The 17,461-nt window shown below is 40.3% G+C and overlaps 1 protein-coding gene across 1 annotated transcript in view; it reads left to right on the forward strand.

Annotated features, from left to right (window-relative positions):
* Positions 1–2,074: 2,074 nt before the first annotated feature.
* LOC114199385 (sulfotransferase 1C1) overlaps positions 2,075–17,461 on the forward strand; it is a 34,063-nt gene continuing 18,676 nt past the window's right edge. The window contains exons 1-2 of the mRNA XM_028091278.2: positions 2,075–2,246; positions 11,857–11,985. Of these exons, the coding sequence (XP_027947079.2) occupies positions 2,075–2,246; positions 11,857–11,985 (301 nt within the window). The remainder of the gene's footprint in view (positions 2,247–11,856; positions 11,986–17,461) is intronic.

Genomic DNA, 17,461 nt, shown 5'->3' on the forward strand with positions numbered 1-17,461 from the left:
TAACTACAAAGGAGGGATAGAATATGACTGGAAAAGTGAAAATTAAAAAAGATTTTAAAAATTGAATTGATAAAATACTATGTTGGTTGAAAAAGGAAAGAAGAACAATTTTAAAAAATAGTAAAAAAAATAAAGAAAATTTAAAAAATTAACTTTGAAAGACTATTGAGTCATGGGGGAAAAAGCCATGAATTCTATGTGTAATATTCCCCTAGTGCTGGAGTTCTGCTGTTCTCATTGATTGGTAAATTTGGTCTTGGCTGGTTGATCTTGCTGATCTTCTGGGGGAAGGGGCCTGTTGCCATGGTTCCCAAATGTCTTTGCCGGAGGCAGAATTGCCCTGCCCTTGCCGGGTTGGGCTAAGCAATCCGCTTGGGTTTGCTCTCGGCAGCTTTTGTTCCCTGCAAGCTTTCCGTACAGCTTTGGAGGAGGAGACTGAAAATGCCAGCCTCCCAATCTCTGCCCCGGAGGAGCCGAGAACTTGGGGCCCCGCTCCTCAGTGAGCCCCCAGAGAAAAGCAGTCAATCACTCCCATCTCCCTGGTCTCCTGCCACACTCCGTGCTCACCCGGCCTGTGACTGAGCGTTTCTATCTCTGGGCACCCGACCCCGTGTGGAGACTCCAAACCCAGCAGAGTCCTGTGGTGTGCTCCCATGTTGCAACTCCCGGGGGAGGAGGGGAGTCTCCCCGGATCTGCCACTTGTTGGGTCCCTGCCGGAAGAGCACTGGCCCGACTGCCTAGCAGATCTCGGTTTATGGCAACCCTGAGCTCAGAGCCCACTCCTCTGCTCTGTCTCTGCAGCTGGTTTCCCCGTTCTGATACCTGGGAGCTCTGCCGCACTCAGGCACCCCTGCTCTTTCTGTGACCCCGAGGGTCCTGAGACCACACTGTCCCAGCGAGGGTTCCACTCCCTGCTCAGCCACTGGAGCAGCACCCCTCAGTGGAGCCGACTTCTAAAAGTTCCGATTTTGTGCTCCGTGGCTCTATCATTTGCCAGTAGTGGCTGAGAGAGGCCCCCTCCCCTGTCATCTATCTTCCTGAATATCGCCTCAGATTCACTTTGCACATCCTACCTTCCAGAATGTGGTCGCTTTTCTGTTCATAGAGTTGCTGCTGTTCTTTTCTTTGATCTCCTGTTGAGTTTGTCAGTGTTCAGAGTGGTTTGATAACTATCTGGCTGAATTCCTGGGACCAGATGAAATTAAGGTCTCCTACTCCTCTGCCGTCTTGCTCCTCCCCCCCAGGATTACTCTTAAAACTAGTAATGCAGTGGTTGGATTTAGTGTGCTATGTTTCTATAATAAATGTAAGATTTCAAGAAACTGAAACACAATTATCTACAAAGGGAACAGCTATGGTATCCCAAGCCAGTGAGGGTTACTCCCCCAAGCAAATTGGTGTTACCTCCTCAGCTAGCATATGTTGCTCTCCAGCCAGGGATTTGGAGCAGGGAGTGAGACCTGGAGCTATGGATGCACAGAGAGACTTTCATGTAATCTAGATCTGCCACACTGAAACGTTTTGATGTCATTGTGTGGAAAGGGAACCCTAATATGTCTTGACTTCTGCCCCCATCAGTGACTTGTGTTAGCTCTAGAGTTGTCTAGGTCACATGTGATTTCGCCAACCCACCTGCAGCCTGCTTCAATGCTGCTTTGTAGATGGCCAGCCTAAGTGCTGATTCCATTCTTGTCCTCTCTCACTGCTCAGACTTGACAAGGACCTGTGAGCTTAGTCGTTTGACCTGGTCCCCTCCTGTCACTCAGTCCTCAGGCCATCTCTAAAAGTCCCATCAAAACCCATCTCGTCTAGCACATCTCCCAGTGTGCCTTCCTCTGAAATACGTTCCTGTCTTTACCATCCTGACACCCTGAAATGAAGCTATTGAAAATGCTTCTGGCTCTCCCTGTTTTGACTCTCTCACTTAAATTAACATTGAGCACAGTAATGAATGGCCACTACACCTCTCCTAACTTTCTCAGAGAATATTTTTCTTGACAGGAATGACTGTTTTGAGCATTGACACAAGCATACTTTTCTTTTAAGGATCTGTCTGGTGAGCCTATGGCAAAGATGCCCCGTGAAGAAATAAATGATCTCCAGCTGGTGGGAAAGTACATACAACCAGAAACCAAGGAAGTGAATGGAGTCCTTATGACCAAGATAATGAGTAATAATTGGGACAAAATCTGGAATTTTCAAGCAAAACCTGATGATCTCCTCATTGCAACCTATGCAAAGGCAGGTAGGTTTGGGAAACTGGCAGTGGAGAAGCCAGCTGTAGAGGAGTGGTGATGTCTGGAAGGGCACCCCTATTTTAAAAATGCAGATTTTCGGGGGGCGGAGCAAGATGGTGGAGGAGTAGGAGACCTGGATTTCATCTGGTCTCGGGAATTCAGCTGAATAGGGAATCAAACCATCCTGAACACCTACAAACTCAACAGGAGATCGAAGAAAAGAATAGCAACAACTCTCTGAACAGAAAAGCGACCACTTACTGGAAGGTAGGACGTGCGGAGAAGTGAATCTGAGGCGATATTCGGGAGGATAGGCGGTGGGGGAGGGGCCTCCCTTGGCCGCTTCTGGCAAGTGATAGAGCCGTGGAGCACAAAATCAGAACTTTTAGAAGTCGGCTCCGCTGAGAGACATCGCTCCAGTAGCTAAGCTGGGGGTGGAACCCTCGTGGGACAGTGTGGTCTCAGGACCCTTGGGGTCACAGAAAGACCGGGGGTGCCTGAGTGCAACAGAGCTCCCAGGTATCGGAGTGGGTAAGCCAGAGCCGAGGCGCGGGCTTTCAGCTCAGGGTTGCCATAACCTGTGATCCGCGGCCCAGTCAGGCCACTGCTCCCCCAGCAGGGACACAACAAGCGGCAGAGCCGAGGAGACTCCCCTTCTTGCCCTGGGAGGAGCGGCGCGGAAGCGCACCGCAGGGATCTCTGGGTTTGGAGACTCCACACGGGGTCAGGTGCCAGAGATAGAAACACTGGCTCACAGGCCAGGTGAGCATGGAATGCAGCCGAGACCAGGGAGATGGGAGTGACTGACTGCTTTTCTCTAGGGGCACACTGAGAATCAGGGCCCTGAGTTCTTGGCTCCTCTGGGCAGAGATTGGGAGGCCACCATTTTCACTCTCATTCTCCAAAGCTGTACCGAAAGCTTGCAGGGAACAAAAGCGCCTGAGAGCAAACCCGAGCAGATTTCTTAGCCCGGACTGACAAGGGCAGGGCAATTCCGCCTCCAGCAAAGACATTTGGGAACCATGGCAACAGGCCCCTTCCCCAGAAGATCCGCATGAACGGCCAGCCAAGACCAAATTTACCGATCAAGGAGAATGGGAGAACTCCAGTGCTAAGCGAATACTGCACACAGAATACATGGCTTTTTTACCATGATTCATTAGTCTTTCAAAGTTAATTTTTTAACTGTTTTTTTTTTAATTTTTCTCTTTCCCTTTTTCAACCAACATCTTATCAATCCCTTTTTGAAAAAAAAAATTTTATTTTTCATTTTTAGAGTCATATTCTATCCCTTCATAGTAGTTACCCTTATTTTTGGCATATATATATAAGTTGGTCTCTTTAAAATTTTGAGATACAGTTTCTTCTAACAGATCAAAATATACCCTAAATCAGGAGTGTATGGCTTGGTTCTAATCTCCTGCCTGATCACATTCTCTCCCTTTGTTTTTTTAAATCTTCTTTCTTTTTTCAAACAACTTCTTATCTTATCAATTCCTTTTATAAAATCTTTTATAATTTTCATCTTTACAGTCATCTTCCATCTCTTCATTGTATCAACCCTTATTTTGTACATATATAGTCTTTCTTTCCTTAAAATTTTAGGAGACACTTTCTTCTAACAGACCAAAATACACCCAAAATCTAGTATATGGCATGATCTATGCACTAGCCTGATCATAATTAATCATATTCTGGTTTTTTTTTTGTTCTGTTTTTGTTCTTTTTTATCTTTTTCTGATTCTTTTTTTTCTCTTTCTTTTTTCTTTCTTTCCAATTCTTTTCCCCTGGTTTCAGATCTTTTCTGATTTGTTGAGAGTATATTTTCTGGGGACGTTGTTAACCTGTTAGCATTTTGTTCTCTCATTGATCTATTCTCCTCTGGACAAAATGACAAAATGAAAAAAATCACCTCAGCAAAAAGGACAAGAGGTAGTATCATCTGCCAGGGACCATTCAATACGGACATTAGTACGATGTCGGACCTAGAGTTCAGAATCATGATTTTAAAGATACTAGCTGGGCTTGAAAAAAGCATGGAAGTTATTAGAGAAACACTTCCTGGAGAAATAAAAGAACTAAAATCTAACCAAATCAAAATCAAAAAGGCTATTAATGAGATGCAATCAAAAATGAGGTCACTAACTGCTAGGATAAATGAGGCAGAAGAGAGAATCAGCGATAAAGAAGACCAAATGATGGAAAATAAAGAAGCTGAGAAAAAGAGAGATAAACAACTACTGGATCACAAGAGCAGAATTCGAGAGATAAGTGATACCATAAGACGAAACAATATTGGAATAATTGGGATCCCAGAAGAAAAAGAAAGAGAGAGAGGGGCAGAAGGTATATTGGAGCAAATTATAACAGAGAACTTCCCTAATGTGGGGAAGGAAACAGGCATCAAAATCCAGGAGGCACAGAGAACCCCCATCAAAATCAATAAAAATAGGTCAACACCCCGACATCTAATAGTAAAACTTACGAGCCTCGGAGACAAAGAGAAAATCTTGAAAGCAGCTCAGGAGAAGAGATATGTAACCTATAATGGTAGAAATATTAGATTGGCAACAGACCTATCCACAGAGACCTGGCAGGGCAGAAAGGACTGGCATGATATTTTCAGAGCACTAAACGAGAAAAATATGCAGCCAAGAATACTATATCCAGCTACTCTGTCATTGAAATTAGGAGAGATAAAAAGCTTCCAGGACAAACAAAAACTAAAGGATTTGCAAACACGAAACCAGCCCTCCAAGAAATATTGAAAGGGGTCCTCTAAGCAAAGAGAAAGCCTAAAAGCAGCATAGACCAGAAAGGAACACAGACAATATACAGTAACAGTCACCTTACAGGCAATACAATGGCACTAAAATCATATCTTTCAATAGTTACCCTGAATGTAAATGGGCTAAATGCCCCAATCAAAAGACACAGGCTATCAGATTGGATTAAAAAACAAGACCCATCAATATGCTGTCTGCTAGAGACTCATTTTACACCCAAAGACACCCCCACATTGAAAGTGAGGGGGTGGAAAACCATTTACCATGCTAATGGACATCAAAAGAAAGCTGCGGTGGCAATCCTTATATCAGACAAATTAGATTTTATTTTTTTCAAGATTTTATTTATTTATTTGAGAAAGAAAGAATGAGAGAGAGAGAGCACATGAGAGGGGGGAGGGTCAGAGGGAGAAGGAGCCCAATGCGGGACTCGATCCGGGGACTCCAGGATCATGACCTGAGCCGAAGGCAATTGCTTAACCAACCGCGCCACCCAGGCGCCCCTGACAAATTAGATTTTAAAACAAAGACTGTAATAAGAGATGAGGAAGGACACTATATCCTACTTAAAGGTTCTATCCAACAACAGTATCTAACAATTGTAAATATGCCCCTAAATGGGAGCAGCCAATTATATAAGCCAATTAATAACAAAAGCAAAGAAACACATCAACAAAAATACAATAATAATGGACAGATCATCTAAGCAAAAGATCAACAAGGAAATAAAGACTTTACATTTAAAGTAAAGTCGACCAAAAAGACTTCACAGACATATTCAGAACATTCCATCCCAAAGCAACGGAATACACATTCTTCTCTAGTGCCCATGGAACATTCTCCAGAATAGAACACATCCTAGGTCACAAATCAGGTCTCAACCAGTACCAAAAGATTGAGATCATCCCCTGCATATTTTCAGACCACAATGCTTTGAAACTAAACTCACTCCCAAGAGGAAACTGGGAAAGAACACAAATACATAGAGGCTAAAGAGCATTCTACAAAGGAATGAATGGTTCAACCAGGAAATTAAACAAGAATTAAAAAAAATTCATGGAAACCAATGAAAATGAAAACACAACTGTTCAAAATCTTTGGGATGCAGCAAAGGCAGTCCTGAGAGGAAAGTATATAGCAATACAAGCCTTTCTCAAGAAACAAGAAAGGTCTCAAATACACAACCTAACCCTACACCTAAAGGAGCTAGAGAAAGAACAGCAAATAAAGCCTAAACCCAGCAGGAGAAGAGAAATAATAAAGACCAGAGCAGAAATCAATGAAATAGAAACCAAAAGAACAGTGGAACAGATCAACGAAACTAGGAGTTGGATCTTGGAAGAATTAACAAGATTGATAAACCCCTGGCCAGACTTATCAAAAAGAAAAGAGAAATGACTCAAATCAACAAAATCATGAATGAAAGAGGAGAGATCACAACCAACACCAAAGAAATACAAACAATTATAAGAACATATTATGAACAACTCTATGCCAGCAAATTAGATAACCTGGAAGAAATGGGTGCATTCCTAGAGATGTATCAACTACCAAAATTGAACCAGGAAGAAATAGAAAACCTGAAAATACCTATAACCACTAAGGAAATTGAAGCAGTCATCAAAAATCTCCAAACAAAAAAAGCCCAGGGCCAGATGTCTTCCCAGAGGAGTTCTACTAAACATTTAAAGACGAATTAATACCTATTCTCGTGAAGCTGTTCCAAAAAATAGAAATGGAAGGAAAACTTCCAAACTCATTTTATGAGGCCACCATTACCTTGATCCCAAAACCAGACAAAGACCCCATCAAAAAGGAGAATTACAGACCAATATCCTTGATGAACATGGATGCAAAAATTCTCACCAAAATACTAGCCAGTAGGATCCAAAAGTACATTAAAAGGATTATTCACCGGGGCACCTGGGTGGCTCAGTTGGTTAAGCGACTCCCTTCGGCTCAGGTCATGATCCTGGAGTCCAAGGATCGAGTCCCACATCGGGCTCCCTGCTCAGCGGGGAGTCTGCCTCTCCCTCTGACCCTCCCCCCCTCATGCTCTCTCTCTCTCTCTCATTCTCTCTCTCAAATAAATAAATAAATAAACTTTAAAAAAAGGGATTATTCACCAAGACCAAGTGGGATTTATCCCAAGGCTGCAAGGTTGTTACAACAACCACAAATCAATCAACGTGAGACAATACATTAACAAAAGAAAGAACAACAATCATACGATCCTCTCAATAGATGCAGAAAAAGCATTTGACAAAGTACAGCATTCTTTCTTGATCAAAACTCTTCAAAGTATAGGCATAGAGGGTACATACTTCATTATCATAAAAGCCATCTTTGAAAAACCTACAGAGAATATCATTCTCAATGGGGAAATACTGAGAGCTTTCCCCCTAAGGTCAGGAACACAGCAGGGATGTCCACTATCACCACTGCTATTCAACATAGTATTAGAAATTCTAGCCGCAGCAATCAGACAACAAAAAGAAAGCAAAGGCATCCAAATCGGCAAAGAGGAAGTCAAACTCTCACTCTTTGCAGATGATATGATACTATATGTGGAAAACCCAAAAGACTCCACCCCAAAACTGCTAGAACTCATACAGGAATTCAGTCAAGTGGCAGGATATAAAAATCAATGCACAGAAATCAGTGGCATTCCTATACACCAACAACAAGACAGAAGAGAGACAAATTAAGGAGTCAATCCCATTTACAATTGCACCCAAAACAATAAGATATCTAGGAATAAATCTTACCAAAGAGGCAAAGGATCTGTACACAGAAAACTCTAAAATACTCATGAAAGAAATTTAGGAAGACACAAAGAAATGGAAAAACGTTCCATGCTCATGGTTTGGAAGAACAAACATTGTGAAGATGTCAATGCTACCTAGAGCAATCTACACATTCACTGCAATCCCCATCAAAATACCATCCACTTTGTTCAAAGAAATGGAACAAATCATCCTAAAATTTGTATGGAACCAGAAGAGACCCTGAATAGCCAGAGGAATGTTGGAAAAGAAAAGCAAAGCTGGCGGCATCACAATTCCGGACTTCCAGCACTATTACAAAGCTGTCATCATCAGGACAGTATGGTATTGGCACAAAAACAGACACATAGATCAATGGAACAAAATAGAGATCCCAGAAATGGACCCTCAACTCTATGGTCAACTAATCTTTGACAAAGCAGGAAAGAATGTCCAATGGAAAAAAGACAGTCTCTTCAACAAATGGTGTTGGGAAAATTGGACAGCCACATGCAGAAGAATGAAACTGGACCATTTCCTTACACCACACACAAAAATAGACTCTAAATTGTTGAAAGACCTCAATGTGAGACAGGAGTCCATCAAAATCCTAAAGGAGAACAGCAGGTTCTCCTAAAGGAGGCAGCAACCTCTTCGACCTCAGCGCAGCAACTTCTTCCTAGAAACATCACCAAAGGCAAGGGAAGCAAGGGCAAAAATGAACTATTGGGATTTCATCAAGATAAAAACCTTTTGCACAGCAAAAGAAACAGTCCACACAACCAAAAGACAACCGACAGAATGGGAGAAAATATTTGCAAATGACATATCAGATAAAGGGCTAGTATCCAAAATCTATAAAGAACTTATCAAACTCAACACCCACAGAACAAATGATCCAATCAAGAAATGGGCAGAATATATGAACAGACATTTTTCCAAAGAAGACATCCAAATGGCCAACAGACACATGAAAATGTCCTCAACATTGCTCGGCATCAGGGAAATCCAAATCAAAACCTCAATGAGATACCACTTCACACCAGTCAGAGTGGCTAAAATTAACAATCAGGAAATGACAGATGTTGGCGGGGATGCGGAGAAAGGGGAACCCTCCTACACTGTTGGTGGGAATGCAAGCTGGTGCAACCACTCTAGAAAACAGTATGGAGTTTCCTCAAACAGTCGAAAATAGAGCTACCATACGATCCAGCAATTGCACTACTGGATATTTCCCCCAAATATACAAATGTAGGGATCTGAAGGGGTACGTGCACCCCAATGTTTATAGCAGCAATGTCCACAATAGCCAAACTGTGGAAAGAACCAAGATGTCCATCAACAGATGAATGGATAAAGAAGATGTGGTATATACACACAAAGGAATATTATGCAGCCATCAAAGGAATGAGATCTTGTCATTTGCAATGACGTGGGTGGAACTGGAGGGTGTTATGCTGAGTGAAATAAGTCAATCAGAGAAAGACATGTATCATATGACCTCCCTGATATGAGGAATTCTTAATCTCAGGAAACAAACTGAGGGTTGCTGGAGTGGTGGGGGGTGGGATGGAGGGGGTGGCTGGGTGATAGACATTGGGGAGGCTATGTGCTATGGTGATAGCTGTGAATTGTGCAAGACTGTTGAATCACAGATCTGTACCTCTGAATCAAATAATGCAATATATGTTAAGTAAAAAAAAAAAAAAGAAGAAGATAGCAGGAGGGGAAGAATGAAGGGGAGTAAATCGGAGGGGGAGAAGAACCATGAGAGACGATGTACTCTGAAAAACAAACTGAGGGTTCTAGAGGGGAGGGGGGTGGGGGGATGGGTTAGCCTGGTGATGGGTATTAAGGAGGGCACGTTCTGCGTGGAGCACTGGGTGTTATGCACAAACAATGAATCATGGAACACTACATCCAAAACTAATGATGTCATGTGTGTTGATTAACATAACAATAAAAAATTAAAAAAATAAAAATATAAAAATGCAGATTTTCACCAGGCCTGACCCTGGGAGAAATGAAACCAGACTTGCTTCTGAGCTCCAATCCCTCAGGATCCAAGGTCCTCCTGTTTACTTAGGTAGAATCCCAGATCCTCAAAGGACTTAATGAATTACAAGATTATTTAAATGCAGAGTCTAAAAAATTATACAGAGGTTCTCACAGTAATCTTGCCAACCCAGCCACTCCTGGTTCCCATCAGCCAAGCAATCTAGGAAGTGAGCACAACCCTTGCCCATAAGAAGCATCTCTTAGTGGGGGGACACCAATGTGGAAAAAAGGCTTTCACCCCAATATGAAATGTTCTAATAGCTTTGGGTCCAACACCCACACAAGTACAGTCGGAAGGATCTGGGAAAGGGGAGGTGACACTTACCAGGATCTTATAAAATGAAGAGGAGGCTGTGACAAAAGTGAGGGTCTGCAAGTGCAAGGGGTTTCGAGGCTTGTGCAGGGGTGGAGGAACAAAGAATATCCTAACCGGGGAGGCCAATAGAATGACAATCTCCCTGCAATACCTGCATTTGTAACATCAAGCCATGTGACCAAGTGAGGTGATAAACTTGAAGCTGTAACCAGCTTGGGAAGGTCTCTCACCGGCCATTTAACTCCGTAAGAGGAACTCTCGGTATTCATAACCAGAAAGATTTCAGAAAAGAATCAGTTCACCACATTCTCCCAACCTTCCTTGGACTGTTTCTGTCCTCTGTGTCTGGGAAGTCGCTCCTTAGCCTCACTCTCTTCTCAGGACTTAGCATTACTTAAAACTAGGGCAGGCACTTCCTGTCAGCAGGGTTCAATTCTTCAAGTATCTCCTTTTCTGTCTGGTTTGTACTGGACACTTCTGGTTAGAACTGAACTTGAATTTGCATTGCACCTCAGAGAAGGAATTTTTCAGCTCACCTTTGAAATTATGCAGTCAATCTCAAGGCCGCTCAGGATGGTCCCCAAGTTTCCAGCCTTATTCCCTCACCTCTCCCACCACCTCTTACCTGCTGTGAGCCCACTTACACTTACCAATTCAGAAATGTGACTTGTCTTTATCCTGGTTCCTGAGGCACCCCCCCCCACCTGGGAGCCTGGGATGCCCTGGCTTCTTAATGCAGATGAATATTCCGGTACTGTTTCAACTCTTCACTCCAAAACCACCATCTGAACTCAGCCTTACTGACCCCTTCTGCACCAAGATGGCCCTCCTCCTCTGAACTCCTGTAGCCCTTTGCACATCCTTTTTGTCTCTAACTGTACACTGTTCATCTTCTAGTTATCTGTGTATATGTCATATTTATCAGTGAGCAGCAGGTTTGACTATGAGCCAGAGAAACACCAAATACTTTTGGTGGAAAAAGGAAAATGGATATCTGGTGGACAGTGAGCAGAATCTAGCTCTTTACTGACCTATATGCCTATTTGCACTTCTCTTCTGTATCCATTAGGATTTAATTTGGCTACAAGTGTCAGAAAACCCAAAAGAAAAAGCAGTCTGGAGATTAGCAGTCAGGGCTGAAGTGGTGGCTACGTTGATCATCAAAGACCCTGGCTCTTTCTAACTTTCTGCACACATTCCAAAAAGCAGAAAGAAGGTAGGAAGGGAGGAATAGGTTGTGTTCCTTCTCTTGAAAGACAACTTCCCAAAATGGCATGGCCCCATCATGTAAGAAAGACTGGTAAACATTACCTTTGAGGCAAGTAGCTGTATGTTCAGCTAAAAATTTATTAATTTGAGAAAGAAGGGAAGAATGGATATAAGCTAGGCAAGAGGTAGTCTCTGTCCTAACTTATCTCCTCCAAAAAGATTGTAAACTGGTTAGGACAGGGACAGTGGTTAATTCATCTTTGTATCTCCCTACATTCATTTCACTCAATACGCATTTGCTGAAACTACATTTACTAGGTGCAAAGCCCTTATGTGAGGCACTGGGGATTAAAGAGGAGGTGATAAGTGAGCTGATTCCGCTTAACACTCAGCATATGTGAATTTTACTGAATACATAAATAATCAAGGAAATGAATTAAATTGTGCAGTGAGTGGATGAAATTGATAATAACTAATGCTCTAGGCACAACCTGGACACAAGAGATTGTGGACATGATCCAAAATGACGGAGATGTGCAGAAGTGCCAGAGGGCCAACACCTTTGACCGGCATCCTTTCATCGAGTGGGCTCTACCCCCACCCCTCAACTCAGGTAAGTTGGCCCAAAAAAAACCCATGAGGCTGTAACTAAGACCCATGACCACTGTGCTCAGTCAGTTTGCACCTGAAAAGAGAATTGTTTCTATAGTTAGCCTTCTGGAAAATATTTCCAAAGGACACTGGGAAAGAGGTAAAAGTCAATGTACTCACTTCAACTGGGAAACAAGGCTTTTAAATCTATCTTCTAAAATATATATTTGGTGAGCATGAGAGAGCACATTCCCACTAGTGATTGGGAATTCAAAAGTGATGATGACTGTGTAACACAGAGAAGGCAAGGAGAGGACTCCTAGCACCCAGTGGTTAAGAACCATATTCCTCTGTCATTGTGCTCCTTCTCACAGAGGATTGTCTTTGTATATATTTTATCTATAACCTGTCTACCACAAAATCAAACTAACATATATAATAGCATTACCATCAACAATTACACTTCACAACAAAGATACTAAGAAATACAAGATACAGAACGCTTGAAGAGCTTGAAATCAATTAGGAATAAAGGGCATGTTTTTATAAAGTAAATAGTGGCAAACAGTAGCTTTTGTAATAAGAGACAACCCAGTGGTGAAAAGCCGCAGATTTTGGAATCAAACAATTCAGCTTCAAATATTTTATCCGGGTGACATTGAGCAAATGATTAACTCTCAAAACCTAATGTTATATTCATTTATAAAGTAATACCTATTGAAAACCCATTATTGATTGAGTCATCTATTCTAGCACCTTTAGTTGAAAAAAAAATCTTTTTTTTTCCCCATTGAATAACCTTGGCTCCTTTTCCAAAATTGACTAACTACATATACATGGGTATATTCTGTACTTTCTATTCTGTTCCTTTCCATTGTGTGTCTATCTTTATGCCAACACCACACCTTTGGATTACTGTAGATTTATAAGTTTTGAAGTTAGGAAATTAGGTAGCATAAATTCTCCAATTTTTTTCTTCTTTTTAAAACTTGCTTTATCTATTTTAGGATCTTTGTAAATTCTAGAATCAGGCTGTAACTTTCTACAGAAAAAAAAATCTGGTATTTGCTGGGATTGCATTGAATCTATTGATCTATTTGGGGAGGACTATTACCCTAACAAAATCAGGTTTTCTGATCTGTGAGTGTGGTTTATTTCTTCAATTATTTAGGCCTTGTTTAATTTCCCTCAACAGTGTTTTATACCTTCCAACACTTAAGTCTGGCACATCTTCAATCAAATTTAACCATAAATAGTTTTATTTTATGCTATTATAAATGGTATTTTTGTATTTTAATTTTTAATTATTTGTGGCTGGTATACTGAAATATGATTGATATTTGATTTTGACTTTGTACCCTGCAGCCTAGCTTATTGGTTCTAGTAACTTTTTTGTACTTTCTATTGGGTTTTCTACATGAACCATCATGTGTTCTGTGAATAAAGTTTTAATTCTTCCTCTCTAGTCTGGTTATCTGTTATTTGTTTTTCTTACTTTGTTGCACTCCCTGGAACTTCCAGTGCAATGTCAAACAGAAATCATGAGTGCAGACATCCTTGTCTTGTTCCTGAACCTAAGGGAAAAGCATTCAGGTCTTACCATCAAGTATGATGCTAGCTGCAGTTTTTTTGTAGATGTTCTTATCAGGGCAAAGAAGTTCCCTTCGGTTCCTTATTTTCTCAGAGTTTTTAATCGTAAATCATTGTTGAATTTTGTCAATGTTATTTGAGCTGGGGATTCATTTTCATTCATTTCATTCATTTTCAGCCATTTTCTCTTTATGGCTATACATTTTTCTCTGAAAGCTATTTTAAGTGTTCTTGGTTTTGATATGTAGTGTTTTCTTTACATTTCATTTTACCACATTTTTCAGAATTTCTGTAATTTTACACCAGAGATATTTAGTAGATATTTTTAATTTCCAGATGGGAGGATTTATTTTATTTTATTTTTTTATTTGTCAGAGAGACAGAGAGAGAGAGAGAGAGGACAAGCAGGAGGAGCGGCAAGCAGAGGGAGAAGTAGGCTCCCCGCTGAGCAAGGAGCCCAATGTGGGGCTCGATCCCAGGACCCTGGATCATGACCTGAGCCAAAGGCAGACATGTAAACAACTGAGCCACCCAAGCATCCCTTTTTCTTTTTTACTTTGTGTTGAACTTGTGATCAAAGAGTATTGTTTGTAGTGTTCCACATTTTTTAAAACTACTCGTTTATTTTTGCCCTATTATCAACTTTTATGAATTTTCCATGTGCACTTGAGAAGATATATTTTCTATTATCTGAAAGATCTAATATATTCTTTATTTTGTTTAAATCTTTTATATCTTTTTTTTCTTTTTGTCCTCTTAGCTTATACAGAAAATTAAGTGTACAGTTTTTAGTGTGTTTCTAGTTCTCCTTACATCTACTGTTGTTTCTGTCTTATATAAGCAGTTATTCTGTTATTTGGTACATACATATTTATGATTTTTATATTTCATTGATAGAATGGAGTCTTTAGCAATATAAAGTTCCTTCTTTGTCGTCCATAATGCTTTTGGGGTTGAATCCTACTTTGCCTGATAGCATCACAATCCATACTTTTTTATAGTTACCAAATGCATTTTATATCTCTATCCACCCTTTTACTTTTACTCTTTCTGTGTTTTAGGTGTATCTTCCATGCTGCATATGGTTGCCTTTTCCCTTATGAGCCAATTTGAACAATTTTTTTTATTCATTTAAGTCATCTCTATACCCAAATTAGGGCTCAAACTCACAACCCTGAGATCAAGAGTCACATGCTTTTCTGACTGAGCCAGCCAGTTGCCCCTTAAACATTTTTAATAGGTGATTCAATCCCACTCACGTTTGTTGATATGACTGATACATTTGGTCACAATTATATCATATTGAAACCAAACTAACATGAGTTTACTCCTTAGTGAGTTGCAGATAGAAATTACACCAGGTAGAGTTGTCACACAAAAGAAACTTTATTTGCAGCAAATAAGGAAGTCATGGGGAATAATTTTCAAAGCCATGACTCTCAGAACAAGGATAAATGGGTTTATTTTACTTAGGGTTAGGATAAATATTCAGAAAGAGAGTTTTGTCATGTATGTAAAGGAGGAGACGTAAGGTCACACATGCGCCTTAAGGAAGCATGCCTATACATACATTGCATATTATGTTAATGAGGCCTGTGCTTCTCCTTGGGTCGAGGTTTTAATATTATAATGAGGTAAAGGTAACTGTTGGTCACTCCATGGGTCACTGCATCGTCCATCTGCACAGATGTCAGTTGGGGGTTTAGCTCACGCTGGTCCGGGTGGTTTGGGCCAGTTGGAGCTCATCAACCGGGCAGTCATTATTGCTTGAGGGGTAGTTTTGTTTTCCATCACCAGGATGCTATGTTCATTAGATCTTTTGCCTGAGTTAAGATATAAGCTGAAAAGAAGAGTTTAAAGAGAAATGTGGGACAAAGGTTGGTGGGTACAAGCAAGTGGGCAGTAAAGGTCAGGTCCTTGAGTCTAGCTGGTGAAAATAATATCATGTGCAATAAGTAATATTTACTGTTTCCCTATTTGGTATTTCCTTTTCGTTTCTCATTTTTAAAAAAATGTGTGGGAGTTTTGTTCTTTTTTTAAGTTTTTAAATGCTAATATAGTTAACATACAGAGTCATATTAGTTTCAGGTATACAATATAGTAATTCAACAATTCTGTATGTTACTCCGTACTCACCATGATAAGTGTGCTCTTAATCCCCTTCACCTATTTAACCCAGCCCCTCATCCACCTCCCCTCCGGTAACCATCAGTTTCTTCTCTATAGCTGAGTCTATTTCCCAATTTGTCTCTCTCTTTTTTATTTTTCCTTTGTTCATTTTGTTTCTTAAGTTCCACATATTAGTGAGATCATATAGTATTTGTCTTTCTCTAACTGACTTATTTCACTTAGCATAATACTCTCTAGTTCCATCCATGTCATTACAAATGGCAAGATTTCATTCTTTTCTATGGCTGAGTAATATTCCATCGTGTATATATACCACAAGTTCTTTATCCATTCATCTCTTGATGGACACTTGGGCTGCTCCCATAATTTGGCTTTGTAAATACTGCTTCAATAAATATAGGAGTGCATATATCCTTTTGAATTAGTGTTTTTGTATTCTTTGGGTAAATACTCAGTAGTGTAATTACAGGATTGTAGAGTAGTTCTGTTCTTAATTTTTTGAGGAACTTCCATACTGTTTTTCACATTGGCTACACCAGTTTGCATTCCCACCAGCAGTGCAAGAGGGTTCCTTTCTCTCCACATCCCTGCCAACTCCTGTTGTTTCTTGGGCTGTTGATTTTAGCCGTTCTGACAGGTATGAGGTGATATCTCATGTCTTATTGTAGTTTTTGCATTTCCCTGATGATCAGTGATATTGAGCATCTTTTTATGTGTCTGTTGGCCATCTGGATGTCTTCTCTGGAGAAATGTCTGTTCATGTCTTCTGCCCATTTTAGTCAGTTTGTTGGTTGGGGTGTTCAGTTTCATATCTTCTTTACATATTTTGGATACTAACCTTTTATTGGATATGTCATTTGCAAATATCTTCTCCTATTTGGTAGGATGTCTTTTAGTTTTGCTGATTGTTTCCTAGGCTGTGCAGAAGCTTTTTGTTTTGATGTAGTCCCAATAGTTTATTTTTGCTTTTGTTTCCCTTGCCTCACAAGACATATCTAGAAAAATGTTGATATAGCTGATATCAGAGAGAATACTGCCTGTGCTCTATTCTAGGATTTTTATTGTTTCAGGTCTCACATTTGGGTTCCTAATCCATTTTGAATTTATTTTTGTGTGTGGTGTAAGAAAGTGGCCCAATTTCATTCTTTTGCATATAACTGTCTAGTTTTCCCAACACCATTTGTTGAAAAGACAGTCCTTTTCCCACTGGATATTCTTTCCTGCTTTATTGAAGATTAATTGACCATATATTTGTGGGTTTGTTCCTGGGCTTTCCATCCTGTTTCATTAATCTATGTGTCTATTTTTGTGCCAGTACCATACTGTATTGATCACTACAGCTTTGTAGTGTAACTTGAAATCTAGAATTGTGATACCTCCAGGTTTGTTCTTCTTTTTCCCAAAATTGCTTTGGCTATTCACGGTCTTTTGTGGTTCCATACAAATTTTAGGATTATTTGTTTTGTTTCTGAGAAAAATGCAGTTGGTATTTTGATAAGGCTTGCATTAAATCTGTAGATTTGGGGGATAGTTTGGACATTTTAACAATATTTGTTCTTCTAACCCATGAGCATGGAATAGCTTTCTGGTTTCTCTTTGTTGTCTTCAATTTCTTTCATCAATGTTTTGTAGTTTTCAGAGTACAGATCTTTCACCTCCTTAGTTGTTTATTCCTAGATATTTTATTTTTTTGGTGCAGTTGCAAACCAGATTGCTTTCTTAATTTCTCTTTCTGTTGCTTCATTATTAGTATATAGAAATGCAACAGATTTCTGTAT

This window comes from Eumetopias jubatus, unplaced genomic scaffold, assembly GCF_037043125.1.
Source record: "Eumetopias jubatus isolate StellerSeaLion01/CBP00866 unplaced genomic scaffold, mEumJub1_p1.0 scaffold_9, whole genome shotgun sequence".
In the NCBI taxonomy this organism is placed as follows: domain Eukaryota; kingdom Metazoa; phylum Chordata; class Mammalia; order Carnivora; family Otariidae; genus Eumetopias; species Eumetopias jubatus.